Below are 16994 nucleotides of genomic sequence, written 5' to 3' on the forward strand. Positions count from 1 at the left end.
AAGGACATATATAAATGTCTTGCTGCCACCAAAAAAAAAAAAAAAGAAAACAGAAGAAAATTGGTTTGACTGACCTTGTCGTGTCTTGCATATTTTAAACGACCCCATTACAAAATCCCAAGGTATTACGTGGACGTGCAGCATTGATGTCAGAAACACACAAAATGTGCTTAAGGCATACTGTAACCTTTATTATAAAACTGCAGGCAGTGCTACAATGCAGTAATACACACAATATTCTACAAGACCAACAATAATCATCATCTGATGTATTGGTATCCTGTAAGAAAACGAAATACCGATAATGTTTTTAAATAAAGTGTTTGTATGTTTTATGTCTTTCAGCATAATAGCGTCTTCATATTTTATGTAACTGTTAGAAAGTAGCAAATGTTTTAAGATATATATAATTGCCAGACAATTTGTATTTTATTTAATTGGCACCATTACATGCATACATATGCATGAGGCACCAAATGTTTTAAATAATTGCCAGACAATTTCTATTTCATTTGATTGACACCATTGCATGTAATATACATATACATAAGGCACCAAAAAGAAAAAGCGCGTATACCTAGATACAAACAAGTGTGTATTTTATGTAATCGTACGTTCTTATAAATTAGTGAGTTTTTATAAATGCAACCAAATACAATTAGTATATGTTGCTACGTACACATATTTATAACATCTAATAGTATTATATTTCTTAAACTTCGGGTGTAGTCATTGTTAAAATCGTTACGGAATATATAAAACAAAAGTAGGGTAATCAAATAATATTGGTTTATATTTCTAAAGGTGTTCCTTTGTTTCATTTGTATCACATTGTGTCTTAAAAAAAGCAACTATTCTAGTCGTTAAAATGAAATCGCAGTATCTTTACTGCCAGTTACTACCATTGGTAAATACAACTATTCGTGTTTGTGTCGCAACACATGTACAGTTTCACATGTGCCATGCTGTCGTATGCATGAAACAACAGATATATCCTGTCTTAGCATGAAAGTTCATCTGTGTTGGTATACTTCATTATGACAAAAAGGCTAAACGTTCTGACCAACACTGACTCAGAACCGGATTTCTTTCCAAGAGGAGTAAAGGAGGCGGTGTACATTTGGGCCAACCGTCCAACACTAAACAGTGACGGGGGTGACACAGGTTATCTGATACATATGACTCTTTGCTGCAATCAGGTGTTTCGGCCTTCACGTCTTGGAAGCTGCAGTAGACGGGTCCATTCCGTGAACAAAGCTGACGGAGTCGTCCGAAAATTTGGGTATGTCCCAATTTACTCAGTGGTGGTCAGAACGTTTAGTCTTTTTGTCATAATGAGATATGACATGTCATCAGTTTTCTGACTGGTTCCTCGGCGTTGCCTTCAGCATCACGCCGTCCTCAGCGGTAGGGAATACGTCATGCTTCTTCATCTTCAGGGGAATCTGGAGTTTGTTGTATAAAAAAGGCAAAACAGTCATCCTACCCACGTGCTGTCAACCTACCATCTAGACAAATACATACACAAATTTTTTTCTCGGATAGTGCTTGAACGTCTTGCGCTAGAACCATCAAAATTCCTATTTGGGCAATTTTCCTATATATACCTTTACTTTACTTTACTTTACTTTATTTGACATTTTGTTGTTTTGTTGTTTTTTGACTTGTTGCCATGGTGTTATGATGACGTCATATTACGTCACAATGACACCAAAGTTGTTTATTTTACTAGTACCAGATCCCTTGAAAATTGGGGGTCATGCGATAAGTAGTTTAGGAGTTACGTCGATGAAGGTTAGACATCCAAGTAATACGATACGCCAAAAAGCAGTTACTTAAGCAACTGGGTATAATTTTGGAAACGGTCAGACGTATCTACTGACGAAAGCTAGCTATAGTGGATATAGCTGAAACGTCTGACCGTTTCCAAAATCATATCCAGTTGCTTGAGTAACTGCTTTTTGGCGTAGTTTAGAAGTTACATTAGGCGGGCCTTGAAACCCCCGCTCCCAGCAGTGGGACAAAAAAAGCCAGGTCTGAATAGGGTTAAGGTTAAATGCATCAGTTAACTATAAAGGTAACATTTGCAAAGCAAATGCATAATGTTTACCGCATATGTTCTGCTCTGTTAATTCTTACTCAAACACATTCATATGTGCGGTGACAGGAGTCTAAATCCCTCCTGCTATAAAATTGCAACATGATGTAACCCAACACCAGTTACCATGTTGACGGACGTCTGGACCAGGTCATTGACCTTATTTGTTAGGAGAAGAAGAAGAAATGGAAGAAGAAGAAACAGAGCAAAAATAGTATGTTCTCCTTCTGCGAAGGTACTAGTAAACATAATAATGATTGAAAAAACTGATTGAAGCCATGAAGGCGCCCACCTGTGTCTCCTGACAGGGCAGGATGCGGTACTTCATGAAGACCTTTGCCAGTCCGATCTTGGCCTCCAGCAGGGCCAGACGCATCCCGATACAGCTCCGCGGGCCCGCCCCGAACGGCAGCCAGTCGAACGGGTTACGCTTCTCCCGCTCCTCCTTGGTGAACCTGAAGGTACATGTACGATATAAACCACCTTATCATCATCGACTAGATTTCACAACATATAGTAGTTATTATTAGCAGTATCTGTGTTAACAGTAACAACAACTGATAGGGCACACTGCAGCTGGCAAAAACTGGCAAAAATTGTCTTTATTAAGAAATCTAAGTGGGCATGAAGGTTGAACAAATGACTAAACGAGTATGGTATGACGAATAATGGACTCTTCATTTAATTTATTCACATTTCCTTCTTTTCCTTTGAAATTGATGTTGGCATTATGCAACGTTAGTATCGGTTTCAATACTTTTTTTGCAATCTAAGGCATATATTCCTTAATTTTTCAACTGTTTTGTACGATTAACAGTATGGTCAACTATTTTTGGGAAACTGACGAAGATTCCTGCGCGAGTGGATGTCATCCATATACTCAAATCAACATGGCCTAACTAGATAACCAGGAATCCAGGGTCTCTAATTCAGGATCCCCCCAGTGCTAACAGACCTCTGCCCTAACAAAAAGTTACCTAGCTACCCTAAGTTGCCAAAGAAGCATACCATACATAGTAAAGCCAGGATGCTGCCCTCTTAGGCCCGAATAGGTCTACTGCTATCATGAAAGTTCATCTGTGTTGGTAGTTACATGTTTAAAGTTAAAACTTTTGGTCCAACACAACAAATTCTCTCACCTAGAGCTTTCGACCAGTCACTCTGGTCTTCCTCAGTAGACTGACCCAGTGAAGCTTGTCACGTGGCTTCTTTGAAGTGGTAGACGATGTCGGCCCCAGTCGTTGACGTCACACTTCAAAGAAGCCACGTGACAAGCTTCACTGGGTCAGTCTACTGAGGAAGACCAGAGTGACTGGTCGAAAACTCTATATAGGTGAGAGAATTTTTTGTGTTGGACTAAAAGTTTTAACTTTAAATAGGCCTACTGCTACATGTAATTTGGCTATGGCGAATCTTTAATTTGACGTACCTCTCAGGGATGAACTTCTTAGGCTCTGGCCAGCGTTCGGGATCATAGTGGATGGCCTGTACCGGGGTGAGAATGGTCACCCCTTTGGGGATGGACAGTCCCTTCACCACGGTGTCTTCAACACTACAGCGGGTCATGCTGAAACACAGTCGGAAGGTCATTGTGAGACGGCTTCACCAAATAAGCAACATTTTTATCATTTTCAAATATTGAAACATTTTTTCACATTAATAATTTTGTAAAGTTGTCTGTAATCCTTGTGATTTCAATGTTGCATGCACTGAATCTCGGTTTGTAATTTATTCAATTAGCAAAATCTTTAACTTCATGTCTCCGATTGCCACTCAGTATTTTCTAGTGATTCCTTGTTACCTGGGCCACGTATACGTTATCTTTTGCCAAAATACGGCAACTTGGGATGTCAACGTATATGTATCAACACATGGTGTATTCTGGTAGATTTTACCCTTCTTTATGTGTATTCCGGTGTATTCCTTTGTATTCTGGTGTATTCCGGTAAATAGTAATGTGAATCTTAGGGTCCGATTTGCGATATAGTTTCCGCCGTATGAATGTGAAATTCTCACGTTTTGGACTGCGTGGACACTTAAGACATCTTTAGAGGTATGTGTTATTTGCAAATGGGTGTTCTTCATGGTCTAAAACTCAGGTTGACAACTTTTTCTTACATGATTCCCATGGTATAAAGTACTATAAGATGTCATTTCTGTTCTTTAAATCTGGTGTGTGTACGTGTGTGGCTGTTTTTTTTGGGGGGGGGGGGCAATCACAACGCCACAGAAATTTTCGGGATGTCCGGATTCCGATTGGATGGTAACCAGGCTACAGCATGACCTGATATTGGCCCTTTTCCACTAGGATAAAATTGTCCGGATCGAGCCGAGTAGAATGGCTTTGATTGCATGAAGCCAATCTATTCGGCTCGATCCGGATAATTTTATCGTAGTGGAGAAAATGGCTACTGAGGCTTTTCATTGACGTAAAGATAATTATCATATGAACCTCAGCGACCAGGTGTTGACGGGTAAACTGATTAAGTAGCAGCATGTTGAACATAGGCCGTGTCTAAACGGAATCACCCAAGGCGGTTTACATGTGGTTTACCCCGAAGCCGGTTTCAAGTGGCTCCATGTGAACGCTCCGAAATCACATTGAAAGCGCCTCGAACCCAAGCCACCTCTAGAGGTGTTCGAATCTGAACGCAATATGATTTCAATGTGACTTCGCCTGGGCATGGATTACGGGGTGATATTTCTTTTTTTATATGTAATACCAACTTTTACGTGGCAGCAACTTAAAGAGCAGTAATGGTCAAATAATGTGTCCGTTCGGACACGGTTTCACAGGTGTGTGTTGCACGTGGACCAGATGTGAGGAATGTGAGTTACCCGAATCGCGGTTTGGGTGATTCCGTATAGACACGGCCATACACTGCAATCCAACATGGCGCATGTGAAAAGCCTGTATCGGTAGTTGTATCGTTCACACATACTACTTACACATTTGCTCCAGGTGGGTACAGTCGGAGGGTCTCCATGATGCACATCTCCAGATACGTCAGCTGACCCACGGCCTCATGGTCAACATCATCCTACAGGATGGACAACAGTTGGGTTTTTGTTTAGTTCTTAAGGTCCTTATCTACTTGAACATACTTTTCTTGGATACATAACTTAAATCAACAAAGATTCATTGCCTCACATATGTAAGCGCCAAGATAATCATGATGGCACAGCCATATTAAGATTTTGCAAAACATTAGTTGTCTTGTTTATTCATGAAATACACGGATTTTTGTTTAGCTCTTAAGATCCTAAGGTCATTTCTACGAAACTATAATTTTCTTGGATACATTACTTAAATCAACAACAATTTATTGCCTGATGATGTAAGCACCATGAAAATCACCATGGCCCAGGCATATTAAGAGTTTGCAAAACATTAGTTTTTATGACACAACTTTGAGGTCTTGTTTATTCACGAAATAGTAAAATTAGTCTGCAAGACAATTTTATTGAGGACGGAAGGGGTATAAAGGTCAGACAAAACATATCACAAAGATACAGGCATGGCTGAAGTCCTAACAAAACTACTAGTATAAAGGTATAGTACTTAGAAATCGATAAATATATTCAAATGTATAATCTTGTGTTTCCTTCCATGCCATTATCTACTTCTTGAATGGCGACATTGAAGTCCTTACAAAATTATAAACATTACTACTGCAAATAAATCTATTAATATATTCAAATGTATAATCTCGGTCTGAACGCATATAATATTCCTTTTTATGTTTATGTTTACTGAAGGAAAGCATATGGTTTTTGCCACGTTTTCTCTTCTTCAAGCTCTGACCTTGTCACAGTGTATTGTGGGTATATTCGACCAATAGTTGAATATGCCACGCCCTGTTGGAATGCGGGTATCACAAAAAAACAATCTGACAGCATAGAAAGAATCCAGAAAAGGGCATGCAGAATCATACTGGGTAGAAGCTATCACTCGTATTCCGAGGCCCTGTCAACTCTTGACCTCCAACGTCTGTCTGAACGGAGACTGACCCTGTGCCGGGCCTTTGCCCTTTCAGCCACTAGGTCTAGGCACGCCCCCTGGCTACCCCCAGTTAGTAACCACTCACACAACATGCAGCTAAGGCAAACACGGCGCTACAAACCACCCATTGGGACAAAAAGATATTTATGCAGTCCTGTCCCCACAATGCTGAACATACTGAATAACCTTGCAATACAGTAGATTTTATTTTATGTTGTTGCACATGATGTAATCGTACTTTTTTATTATTGTCAGTTGTACCTAAGTAATTTGCCAACAGAAGTTGTATGATGTAATTTTAGCATAAATGTGTATTATTCTAGCGTATAAGTGGTGTTTAATGCCTCTCAAGGCACTTTTTATGTATATATATTATGTATTAGTCATGTAATTTTTAAAAATTTGTAAAAGCTTCTCAATTCAGCCTTTGGCTGCAAAAAGCTTCTAACCTACTGTACTATGTATGTATGAAGTATGTGTTTCTGCAAATAAACCAGTCTATAATATAATATATTCTTCTCCAAACACTGACCTCGGACATGGTCAATGACCTGATTTGTTGACGTCTGTCACCATGGTAACTGGTGTTGGGTTACATAATGTTGCCATCTTATAGCAGGAGGGATTTAGACTCCTGTCTGACAACATATATGAATGTATTTTTGAGTAATTTTTATTTTTAATTTGAGTAAGAACTAGAGTCCCACGATCTCATACCTTCGCCAAATGATGTTAATCTTTATGACTGACAAAGCTGATTCCTCCTGATTATGCAAATAGCATCCTCATTTGCATAAATTATATCAGTTGATCATATTCTCCATCAAAAGACAGTTTTATCTTAATAAAGAAAGCCATTCTATCATTTCCTCATAAATTATGCAAATGAGGTCCTTATTTGAATAAGTTATGTTTAATGATGTTCAGCTTCACTTAACTTTTAAATACCCCAAGTATAAAGTTCCAGGCAGTAACCATTATGGAATTATAACATTTTCTCAATAATTATGCAAATTAAGTGTTAATTTACATAATCAATATCTGCCTGTGTTTCTCTCATTCTCAATTTCACATGTCACTATAATGTAATGCAGCTGATTTATAGAATTTCCTCATTAATTATGCAAATTACATCCAGATTTGCATAATTGTCACATAATTATGTCAAGCGTCACATAAGCTACCTACATACCAAAAATCATGAAGATCCGTCCACCGGTTCTTGAATTATCCTCTTTTGAATAATTTCAAAGAAATGTCCCTGTAGTTCCTGAGCAAGCCGCTAGGGGGCCCAAACTTGCGTCACTTCTTTCCGAGCACAAGGCCTACCTACCATTAAAATTTCGTCACCCCAGCTTGTCCAGATCACGAGATATCAAAACCGGAAGTTCAGCTGCAGTACCATTAGAAGCCGCTAGGGGGCCCAAAATCTAATCATTTCGAGGTCTCATCAAGACCTACCCACCTACCAAATATGAAGTCAATCCATTTAAGCCTTCTCAAGTTATCGTGTTTACAGACACACACACACATACATACACGAACGCCTCTGAAAACATAACCTTCTTGGCGAAGGTAATTAACAGGGCAGACCATATGCAAAGGTAAACATTATGCATTTGCTTTGATACCTTTCTAACGTTAACGTTAAATGTATAATCTCGGTCTGTATGCACATAATACCTATTTTTATTACCTTTCCTTCCATGGCATTGTCCACTTCCTGAATGACGGTATCCTGTGCCTCCTGGTTGAGAGCCAGGTTGTACATGGTGTAGGCCATGGTGGAGGCGGTCGTGTCATACCCGGCCAGGAAAAACAGTATGCCGTTGGACACCACGTCAGCTTTGGTCAGAGCTAGACAGACAACAAACAAGAAAGAGAGGTTAAAACTCTAGGACTGAACCAGTAAATAGTTTACTAGTACCACAAGGTTTGGTATCATAAATGGGTGATACAATGGGGTACACACGTCCCGTTTGGTGAGGGGATATAAGCTTAGTCACGTTTGGGATCGATTTTTTTTCGTTCATTCTTCGTACTGCAGCGCCACCTAGTAGTTTCAGTCATTACTGCACGGGTGAAGAAGCAGAGGTACCGCAAATCTCTAGAAATAGAGACAAACTGTACTCCTTTAGCGGACTAATTAGTGGGGTCGTGTGGCGCAATGGCAGCGTGTGCGACTCGGAATCAAGAGGTCCCGGGTTCGAGTCCTGGCATGCCACCGATCTTGTGCCCTTGGGAAAGGCACTTAACACGACTTTCCCCACCAGACTCAAGTGAAAATGAGTATTGTCTGTCCAGTATCCGTTTCTATGTGCGGGACACAACACCAGCAACAGCTGCCTCTGCTCCGCGTGTGTTGCATTGTTGCAATTTCAAAAAAAAAATAAGAATAAGAATACAAATACGAATAAGAATAAAAATAAATAAATAAGATAAAAATAAAACTCCCCTGGCATGTCATCTGTCTATTCTGCCAAATTTTACTCTTACCAGCTGCAGCAGACTCTCACGCCTGGTATCTCCGAAATGTGTGCAAATAACTTTTCAACATTCCTATCTCGATAATGTATATATTGCTGAAATCGAGCACTGCACGAAATCCCATCTTTACGCACGTCATGCGTAAAGATACACGCTAGCGATGAAGCTGAAACTTAATGTGCTTATTAAAGAATGGATTTTGTGCAGTGAAGATCAACCCACCTTTCCTCTGACCGTGAACCTTGACCTCTTCCATGCCCTCATCCTCCTCGTCCTTTTCCTTGTGAGCATTCGCCATCAGCTGCATGAAGTCCACTCGCTCCTTTTTAAGGTAAATCAGAACATGGGGTTAAAAAATCTAAAGACATCAATATGCATCATCACTACTGTAACTAGAAAGCTCTAAACAACTCCTGCAATTAAATGTGCAAAATTGAGTGTAACAAGTATTTTGGTGTGATATAGCTAGCTGCCGCCGCGCTACGTGCCTGCAAAGCTGGTGTATTACGCCGAAGGGCGGTTCTACTGGCTATACAGATACAAATACAGATGCAAGCTATTTGCTTCCGGCTCAGGCAGTATTGTTTTGGATGGCTTTGCTGTGGGTTTGTGTGTTTATGCTTCTGCATGGGTGGGAGACGGTTTTGACATTTGATAGTCCATGTCTGAAGGTAACCCAGCACACGCTATGTGGGAGTAAGTGGGCTGTATTTGGAGGAATTCAGGAAGTGGTGAAATACCCGATTAAAGTACATCATACGATACCCATCACAGTTCCAATTTGTAGCGAATTTGGTGTGTTTACAATGTTCCATGTAGACCTGTCACTCCAACATTCAATATATTGCTGTGTAATAGAAATATTGCATCGATATGATATGAATTCGAAGTAAAACTCACAATTCCGCCTTGCTGACGCATGTCCATCAGCTGGTCGAAGACGTTCTCAAAGAACCTGTAGGACTTCCTGGGGAAGAAGTCCCAGTCTGTAGCTTCCAGGATGGGCCTCATGATCTTAGGAAAGAAAACTACAACGGGAAAGAAAATGTAGACATAGTATATTCACACAGTTGTATTTGCGTGGCCCAAAGGACTATAGAACAGGCCATGTACACTGGCCTATGGTGTAGGGACGCAGTATGCATGCGTTAGTGCCTATTATCTTAAGTTGATGCAAGGCGCATTTTTGTATGCCTTTTTGTAAAGTCTTGTGGTTTGCTGATTAGGAAATGGACAGGTGGTGATTAACTTAGGCAGCTTGTACATAATGTACAGAACTGGTGTCTTACGTGTGTTAGCCGATTTTGCGAAATAAATAAACAAACAAACAAACAAACAAACAAACAAGGTTGCAACAAACATAGCTTACTCCACAGCCATAAAATGGGATTCCTGAAGTCGAACTTGAATCCCTGCCTGCCGTGGATCACAAACGGGTCCTCGGGGTTCCTCTGTGAGTCGATCTCGGTTCCAAACGCCGTGCTGGCGATGGCGTCCATGGTGAAGCCACCGGTCAGTCTGAAACACATGGACGACAACTTTCAGTGGGAATACTAACCTGGTATCTAGTCAATCGCGGTTGGGACGGATTTTGTCGGGGCTGCTGAAGCTCTTCCCCGCTCGCCTCAGCTAGGTTCCCCGGTAGGTTTTGCACGACGGGAGTTACATTGTAATTAGTCCCACCGCGAACACTCCTACCGGGGAGTTTGTGGAGCAGGCCATGGGCGGAGGAATAGTATTAGAGCCCCGAAGACACAGCCTACACAAACCACGATAGACTGTATACCAGGCTATGGGAATACTTAGTACTACGACATTGTCTGTATGTGACTGTATGTATTCTACTTGTTTTATGTATGTATGTCGCAGGGCTCCCCTAGTAAGGCAGTGTTAACCACTGAGCTGGGCAAACCTGGATGAAAATGACGGAAAATAAAATAACAATACGTATAAGAGGCTAGTGTGTTCGAAAGTATTGTTTTGGGTGGTTAAGGTGTAGGTTTGTGTATCTGTTTGTATCTAAGGTCAACGTGGGTTTATTCAGAAAGCGCCCACAAATCTAAAATGTCCTGTTAATACATGTCTAACTTAAAAACATAGAAATGGAATATATTACGCATAGAAGTTTACATGTGGCTGATTAACAATTTTGTCTAAAAGGAATAAAGTTGGTAAATTATGATAAACTCACTCTCTCGCTTTAAAGGGCTTGTCAGTATTTGCAAATCCTCCTACGGTGTCCGCAAGTATGTTCGCACAGCGGTTCAGCTGCCCTACCATCTGAAACAAAGCAAAAAATAAGTATAACGAAATAAATAATATCAATTAGTAATTATTGCGAGTCCTATCCTATTCCAGCTCCAATTCGAGCCGATTCGCCCGTCTGATCGTTAGGCTACACCGACTTAATTTTATGGATGACATCCTCTGAAGACCCCCAAACTAGTGCGCGCGGGCGAATAAAAAAAATTCCGACCAAAGATAAAAATGCTACTAAACCACAGGAATACAAAGCTTGTATTGTGATTTTACGGCAGTACATAGCGACGTATACGACAAGCCGATGATATGCTGGCTTTTTGCGGAATTTGATCGGCACGAGTTCTTGCCGTCGTTCGGTAGCCTGGGTGCCATCCGATCCGGAGTTACAACCGGCTCGGTATAGTCACTAACTACCATTGGCATGGCTAGTCCTAGTCTAGAGCCTAGAGCCTCGGAGGACGTGATTTTTTTTTTTTTTGAGAACAGGCGGAAATCAATGCGCGCGCGGATGTCATCCATAAAATTAAGTCGGTGTGGCCTTATTCTGACAAATATAAAAGAAATACTTGTCACCGCCCGGGATCGAACCGGGGACCTTGCGCGTGTGAGGCGCACGTGATAACCACTACACTATGGTGACTTAGGACAACTTTCTAACGACATTTTATTCCCATGTAATCTCCAAGCAGATATTTTGGTGGCCGCAGAGACTGTTACAAATTGGCCAGGCAGTATCCAATACCACCATGGGTGGCGGTCGGTATTGAATTGGATGCTGCCTGGCAAATGGATACTGACTGGCCAATTTGATACTGTTTATTTTGTCACCAAAACATCTGCTTCCTTGTCTCAGGAAAGACCACGCGAAGGTCTCCTGAGCAGCCTTGTTGACGACTGCAAACTGTATCTAAGTCACAACATCAGGCATGAGTCTCACGTGCTATTAGATATCTTAGCAAGAGACAAACGTCGACGGATTGAACTGTACAGAGACATACACTGATTTTGTCTTTCAATTATAGTTTGGATTTTATCTACAGCCAAGAGCATATGCTTGGAGATTAATACCTACTACGGTATCTAAGGACAGCTCTGTAACGAAATGTTATTCCCATGTACCTGTTTGAGTTTGCCGGTGCTGAAGGCAGGTGTGATTGTGGTCCTGATGTTCTTCCAGTCCTCACCGCTCAGGTTAATCAGGTACCGGCCGCTCGGTATGGTGTTCAGAGTCATGAATTCAGCCTTTTCAAAACAATAAAAAGCCTTCCGTAAAATAATTTCATCAGGTTGGTAAACGAATGAATAGCAAAGTTCTTTCTATCGCAACCATTTATTTTTCAAGCCAACACCTTTAGTGTACTATGCATCAAGCAACATCTAGTGCCAGTGCACAGTAAACCAGTCAGTATTGCCCTGATGAAGATGACAGAAGGTCATCGAAACGTTGGCTTGAAAAATAAATGGTTGTGATAGAAAGAACTTTGCTATTCAATTAAAAGCCTTTCCATAAATTTCTGAAGAGAGGCGAGTGATCACACTATAAAAGGAGATTCGAGGAAATTCTGTGACCAAATATAAGTAATCCGACTGATCTATGCTAAAGTATTCCCAAATAGACCCATTGCCAATCTTGGCGGCCATTTTGGCAAGTGGTCCCGCGAGAGTTCACCTCAGCGAGAACGTACGTGATCTTGCACGAAAGCGAGGTCTAGTGACTAGATGGAATCATTTTGCTTTTCCGTAGCTAAATATATTACTTTGCTCATCTGACAACTGTACTTCATACAGAGAAAGGGGAATATTTAATTTGTAACAATTCAATTAAGCAATATTAGAAGGTAGAAATGGTTTCTAACATATCCCACTCACGTTGCGCCGTGAAAAGTTGTGAAACTGTTTGATGAAAATCTCCCGTAACATCTCCGGGTCCGACACGATCAGAATTGGGGAGGATCCTGAGTATACCCTGTAGATACAACCGATAATATATTTAACTCCATGTAGGTCTCAAGATCATGGCATGATATAATGAAAATTCATCTGTGTTGGTAGTTACATGTTTAGACTTAAAACTTTTGGTGCAAAACAAAAAAAGTTCTCTCACCAAGAGCTTTCGACCAGTCACTCTGGTCTTCCTCAGTAGACTGACCCAGTGAAGCTTGGTAAAGTGTTGACGCCACTTAAAGAAGCCTCAGTGACAAGATTCACTGGGTCAGTTTTTGAGGAAGACCAGAGTGACTGGTCGACAGCTCTAGGTGAGAGAACGTTTTTGTGTTGGATCAAAAGTTTTAACTCTAAACATCATGGCATGATATTCAGCAGGTGGGTAGGTGGCGTAAAGTCAATTGTCAACTTTGGGACACTGGTGATTGACTTTGGTACTGCAGTAGGCATTTCTTTAACAGCCTTTAGTTAGTTACATAGTTTATGACACAAAATAAAGCACAAAATTTACAAAGCACTACATATCATGGAGGTATGAGATCTCCGAAATCTTGTTTGAAGGCTGTTTATCTGAATACTATGTTATTTACACAGAGACATAATATGTTTTCCCTAGGATATTACTTCAACCTCACTGATCGTACGGACCAAAAACAAAATCACCTTTAAAAACTTTAAAGACGACTAATACCTACCCATACACTTTTCCATACTGTCGCATCATTTCGACTTGGTAGTCTGGAGCCCATAGACCCTGGATAACAAAGTAATCCCGTTTATTGGACAATCATCTAAGTCACCACACCAGTTATACAGTCTTATCTTTTGCATTTATTTATTCACTATGTACATGAGGCCCTGATCAGCATAATTTCTTCCTAATTATGTTTACCTTATATACGTTTAATTCCTTAAAGCCGAAACGGTCTGAATTTCCCAATATTTACTACTATCATGGCTTTCTTTGGTACTGCAATGGAACATTCAGAGGTTAGTTCGCATACTATTTTTTAAAACATGGTTGTCGTTGAAGAAATGAGATCGTGGAACTCTAGTTGCTGTATTTTTAATTGATATAACGTAGGTTATGGCAAAAGTAATCAGTTCCTGTTTTTTTCAGTTTACTGGGATGCGCTTTAGCCCCTTAACGGGCTAATCTTCCAGGGCCCCTACACCAATTACATACAGGTACAGAAACAGACATTTACAATCACATTTATCATACAATATTAAAAAAGATTCGAGAAATTACACGTCGCGTAAAAGTCTTACCTATACATGGCATTGCGATGACAATCATAAAAACATACAGATTCTGCCTTGAAGATAATCATCTAACTTTTACCAAATGTACCACCCTGTTAGTTAACTGTTTGGCATGGCATTTGGTCTTTATTTCTGTCGGTAGAGAATTCCAAAGTTTCCGTGACTCACCCGTTTCATCTGGCCAAAGAAGTCTCCCACGATCGGCCACTGTCGTGGTGCAGGCACGCCCATCTTCTTAAACACCGACAGTTGGCGGATATGGTACCTTTGTAGAGAGGCAAAACCAAACAACAGCAACAAACTTAAAGAGGAAATAAGATTTAAAAACCTGGCCAAGGGCCAAGATGGGAATAGCTGGTAGTTTGTTTGGTTAATTAAGTGATGGTAAGTAAGTTGTACGACCAGTTAGAGCAGCGTCACCCGACACCCAAACACGGAACAATAAAAACGTATACCCCGTTTTTAATTGGGGTATAACAAAATAAAGAGGAAAAACTAGACAGGAAAAACAGAAGTTTTCTTAACTATTTATTTTTATCTTTTCGACGTTACGAAGACATAGACAAAGGAAAGAGGACAGAAAAGGGAAAGAAGATAGAACAAGGAATGTGTCAAGCTACCCACGACAGGTTACTGTCCAAGTGCTCCCACCAACCCACTCCAACCTTAAACATCATAATGAAACAAAGACATGGATGACAGACATTCACAACGAAAGGTTGATACGACTAGAGGGACAGAGGATTAAAACAGCAAGCGCAGTTTTCCCCCGACGGCCTTCGCCCAATGTCTCGCCAAGGGGCCACCTTGTGGGGGCACCACACTACTGAAGTATGTTGGAACGTGGCCAATTTGAATGGCCCTGAATGTGTCTGGCCAGGCGGAAAGAATCACCAATAGAACTCCTTAGTCACAGCCTTTATAAACATTTTCAGCGTTGAAAACAAGCATATTTAAGGTTAAGTACTCCTATTAAGGAGTGTTTAAGATTCATTTTGTTGCTTCCAGAACAGTACAGGGTCTTAAGTACAGCAAGGAAGTTTTAAGCCTTCTTAAGTACTGTAACAGTAAACGCCCATACTGGGGTTACTATGGTTTAACACCACTCACAGATAGATCAGGATCGGGAGAAGTGCCGCCAAAATCCACGTCAGGGAGCAGCCTGGTAACTCCAGCTCCATCTTGAACACTTTTATGTTACGTAAACTTTCCAAGTTGAGCCGTCATGCGACTAAAAAACAACTGCGTGCAAGGGAAGACTGGACCGCCCAAGCTAACGTTACCTTGGCCCTTTCGGACGCTGACCTTCGAACTATGACATTCTTTTGTGTGATCTATGGGCTGAGTTTGAAATCAACTGTTCCGGAAAAATGCAGCAGAGAAATGTTCTGTATCTGTATCAGTATAGCCGGTATAACCACCCTTCTGTGTAACACACCAGCTTCGCAGGTACGCGGCGCGGCGGCAGCTATCTCACACCGAACGACTTGTTATATACACTCAATCTTTGCACATTATTTAATTGCAGGAGTTGTTCAAAGCTTTCTAGTGATGATGCCCCAACTCTTGGTGGTAACGAGTTCCAGTCTACGATAGTTGACAATGTATGTATGTTGTCATGTGTTGTGCATTTTAAAACATCATATCAATAGAACTGATCAAATGGCGACCTTTGAATATTTCTTCAAGTTACTCTTCAATCCGAATAAGTATAAAACCGGTTACCGTAGTAGTAGCAATAATTAATCATTTTAAAACGTGGGAGGACTTAGTAACTTTCATATCGTATAGCGTTTGAATAGCGTAAGCTAGAATCACTAAAAACTATGATTGAAAGATGAGTAAGAGCGGTACAAATTATGACATATTCTTGTCAACTGTTTTGGCTGTTACGCATGCAGTACCTGTACATTATGATAGAGGCACTGCTGATATGAGAGTAGTGCTCTCAAACATGTACTACTACTAGTTACATGTAGTTGCCACCTCTGCATTAGGACCACCTGACATTTTGATGGGTCAACCTATGATGATGCCATATTGTGAGTATAGGGTCTGTTCTAACATGGAATTCTATCTATCACAATACAGAGGAATGAACAACCACACTGTATCATGGTTACAAACAAACACCCATACACATAGGCGTACACTTACATAGTCACGTACACACACACACGCTAATTCGCGTACACGGCTTTCCTCACTTTCCTCCTACAAGTGTTCAATGACCTTTGGGTACATACATGTCTCTTGGTTTTTGCTATGCCCATTTCCAACTGTAACACAAACTAGAAATAAAATATTCATCAATCTAATGGACAGGCTATGAATAGAGTTAATAATGCAGAAAGCTGTTCTGATATCGGGCCAAAGAGCTCAAGGACTATTTTTCTACGCAAGTATCCACACTCAGGTTCCCAGATTAGCCGTGTGCGTTCATGTAGAAAGTGATGTCTTTGGTGCCTTATCCTTCGCCTGTCACCAAAAATAAATTTGATGGATACCTGGTGTACTGGGGGTCATGTCAGAATACTGAAACCATTGATATTTTAGCTAGTGTATGCTAATCTCCAAGCAGATCCCTTTCGGTGGCAAAAAGACAGTATCAAATTGGCCAGGCAGTATCCATTACCCTGGGAAGGTCGCCGGCCACCGACAGGATTAGCGAAAAAAAAGGCCATATATAAAAGCCTTTGCTTGGAGAGTAAGTGTATGCCAGTTCTTGACTAACAGTATTGTCAATTTTTCAGATAATATGCATGTATATTTTTACTTATTTTGTTTCGAAGAGCGTGTTCTGACTGGTACATTATTCTTTACGGCTGGTAAACGGTTTATATTTCGAGCGAGTATGTCTTCTTATTTTCTGGGATTCGGTAGCTACAACTCCTTTTTGGATTCCACCGAAAGGTCTTATTTCGGGTCGGGTAG

At 40.7% G+C, this 16994-nt stretch overlaps 1 protein-coding gene and 1 non-coding gene across 2 annotated transcripts; both read right to left on the minus strand.

Moving 5' to 3' along the window:
- Positions 1-314: 314 nt before the first annotated feature.
- Positions 315-15372, minus strand: LOC109467470 (cytochrome P450 3A29-like). The gene is made up of 14 exons (XM_019765478.1): positions 15171-15372; positions 14229-14325; positions 13490-13548; positions 12720-12816; positions 11970-12092; positions 10780-10868; positions 9958-10106; positions 9489-9616; positions 8811-8910; positions 7798-7958; positions 5048-5139; positions 3528-3665; positions 2391-2553; positions 315-1445 (listed from the first exon to the last, which is right to left on the minus strand). The coding sequence occupies exons 1-14, from the start codon at positions 15239-15241 to the stop codon at positions 1353-1355; spliced, it is 1560 nt and encodes a 519-aa protein (XP_019621037.1). The 5' UTR covers positions 15242-15372; the 3' UTR covers positions 315-1352.
- Trnav-cac lies at positions 11418-11490 on the minus strand. The gene has a single exon. It is a non-coding gene; the product is annotated as a tRNA-Val (tRNA).
- Positions 15373-16994: the final 1622 nt, after the last annotated feature.

This window comes from Branchiostoma belcheri, unplaced genomic scaffold, assembly GCF_001625305.1.
Source record: "Branchiostoma belcheri isolate BF01 breed outbred unplaced genomic scaffold, Haploidv18h27 scaffold18, whole genome shotgun sequence".
In the NCBI taxonomy this organism is placed as follows: Eukaryota; Metazoa; Chordata; class Leptocardii; order Amphioxiformes; family Branchiostomatidae; genus Branchiostoma; species Branchiostoma belcheri.

Coding starts and splice junctions, on each gene's coding strand:
- LOC109467470 (XM_019765478.1), bottom strand. CDS start 15,241: ATGGAGCTGGAGTTACCAGGCTGCTCCCTGACGTGGATTTTGGCGGCA. Junction 8,911..9,488: donor TGCGTCAGCAAGGCGGAATT/GTGAGTTTTACT, acceptor TACCTTAAAAAG/GAGCGAGTGGACTTCATGCA. Junction 7,959..8,810: donor GGTTCACGGTCAGAGGAAAG/GTGGGTTGATCT, acceptor TTGTCTGTCTAG/CTCTGACCAAAGCTGACGTG.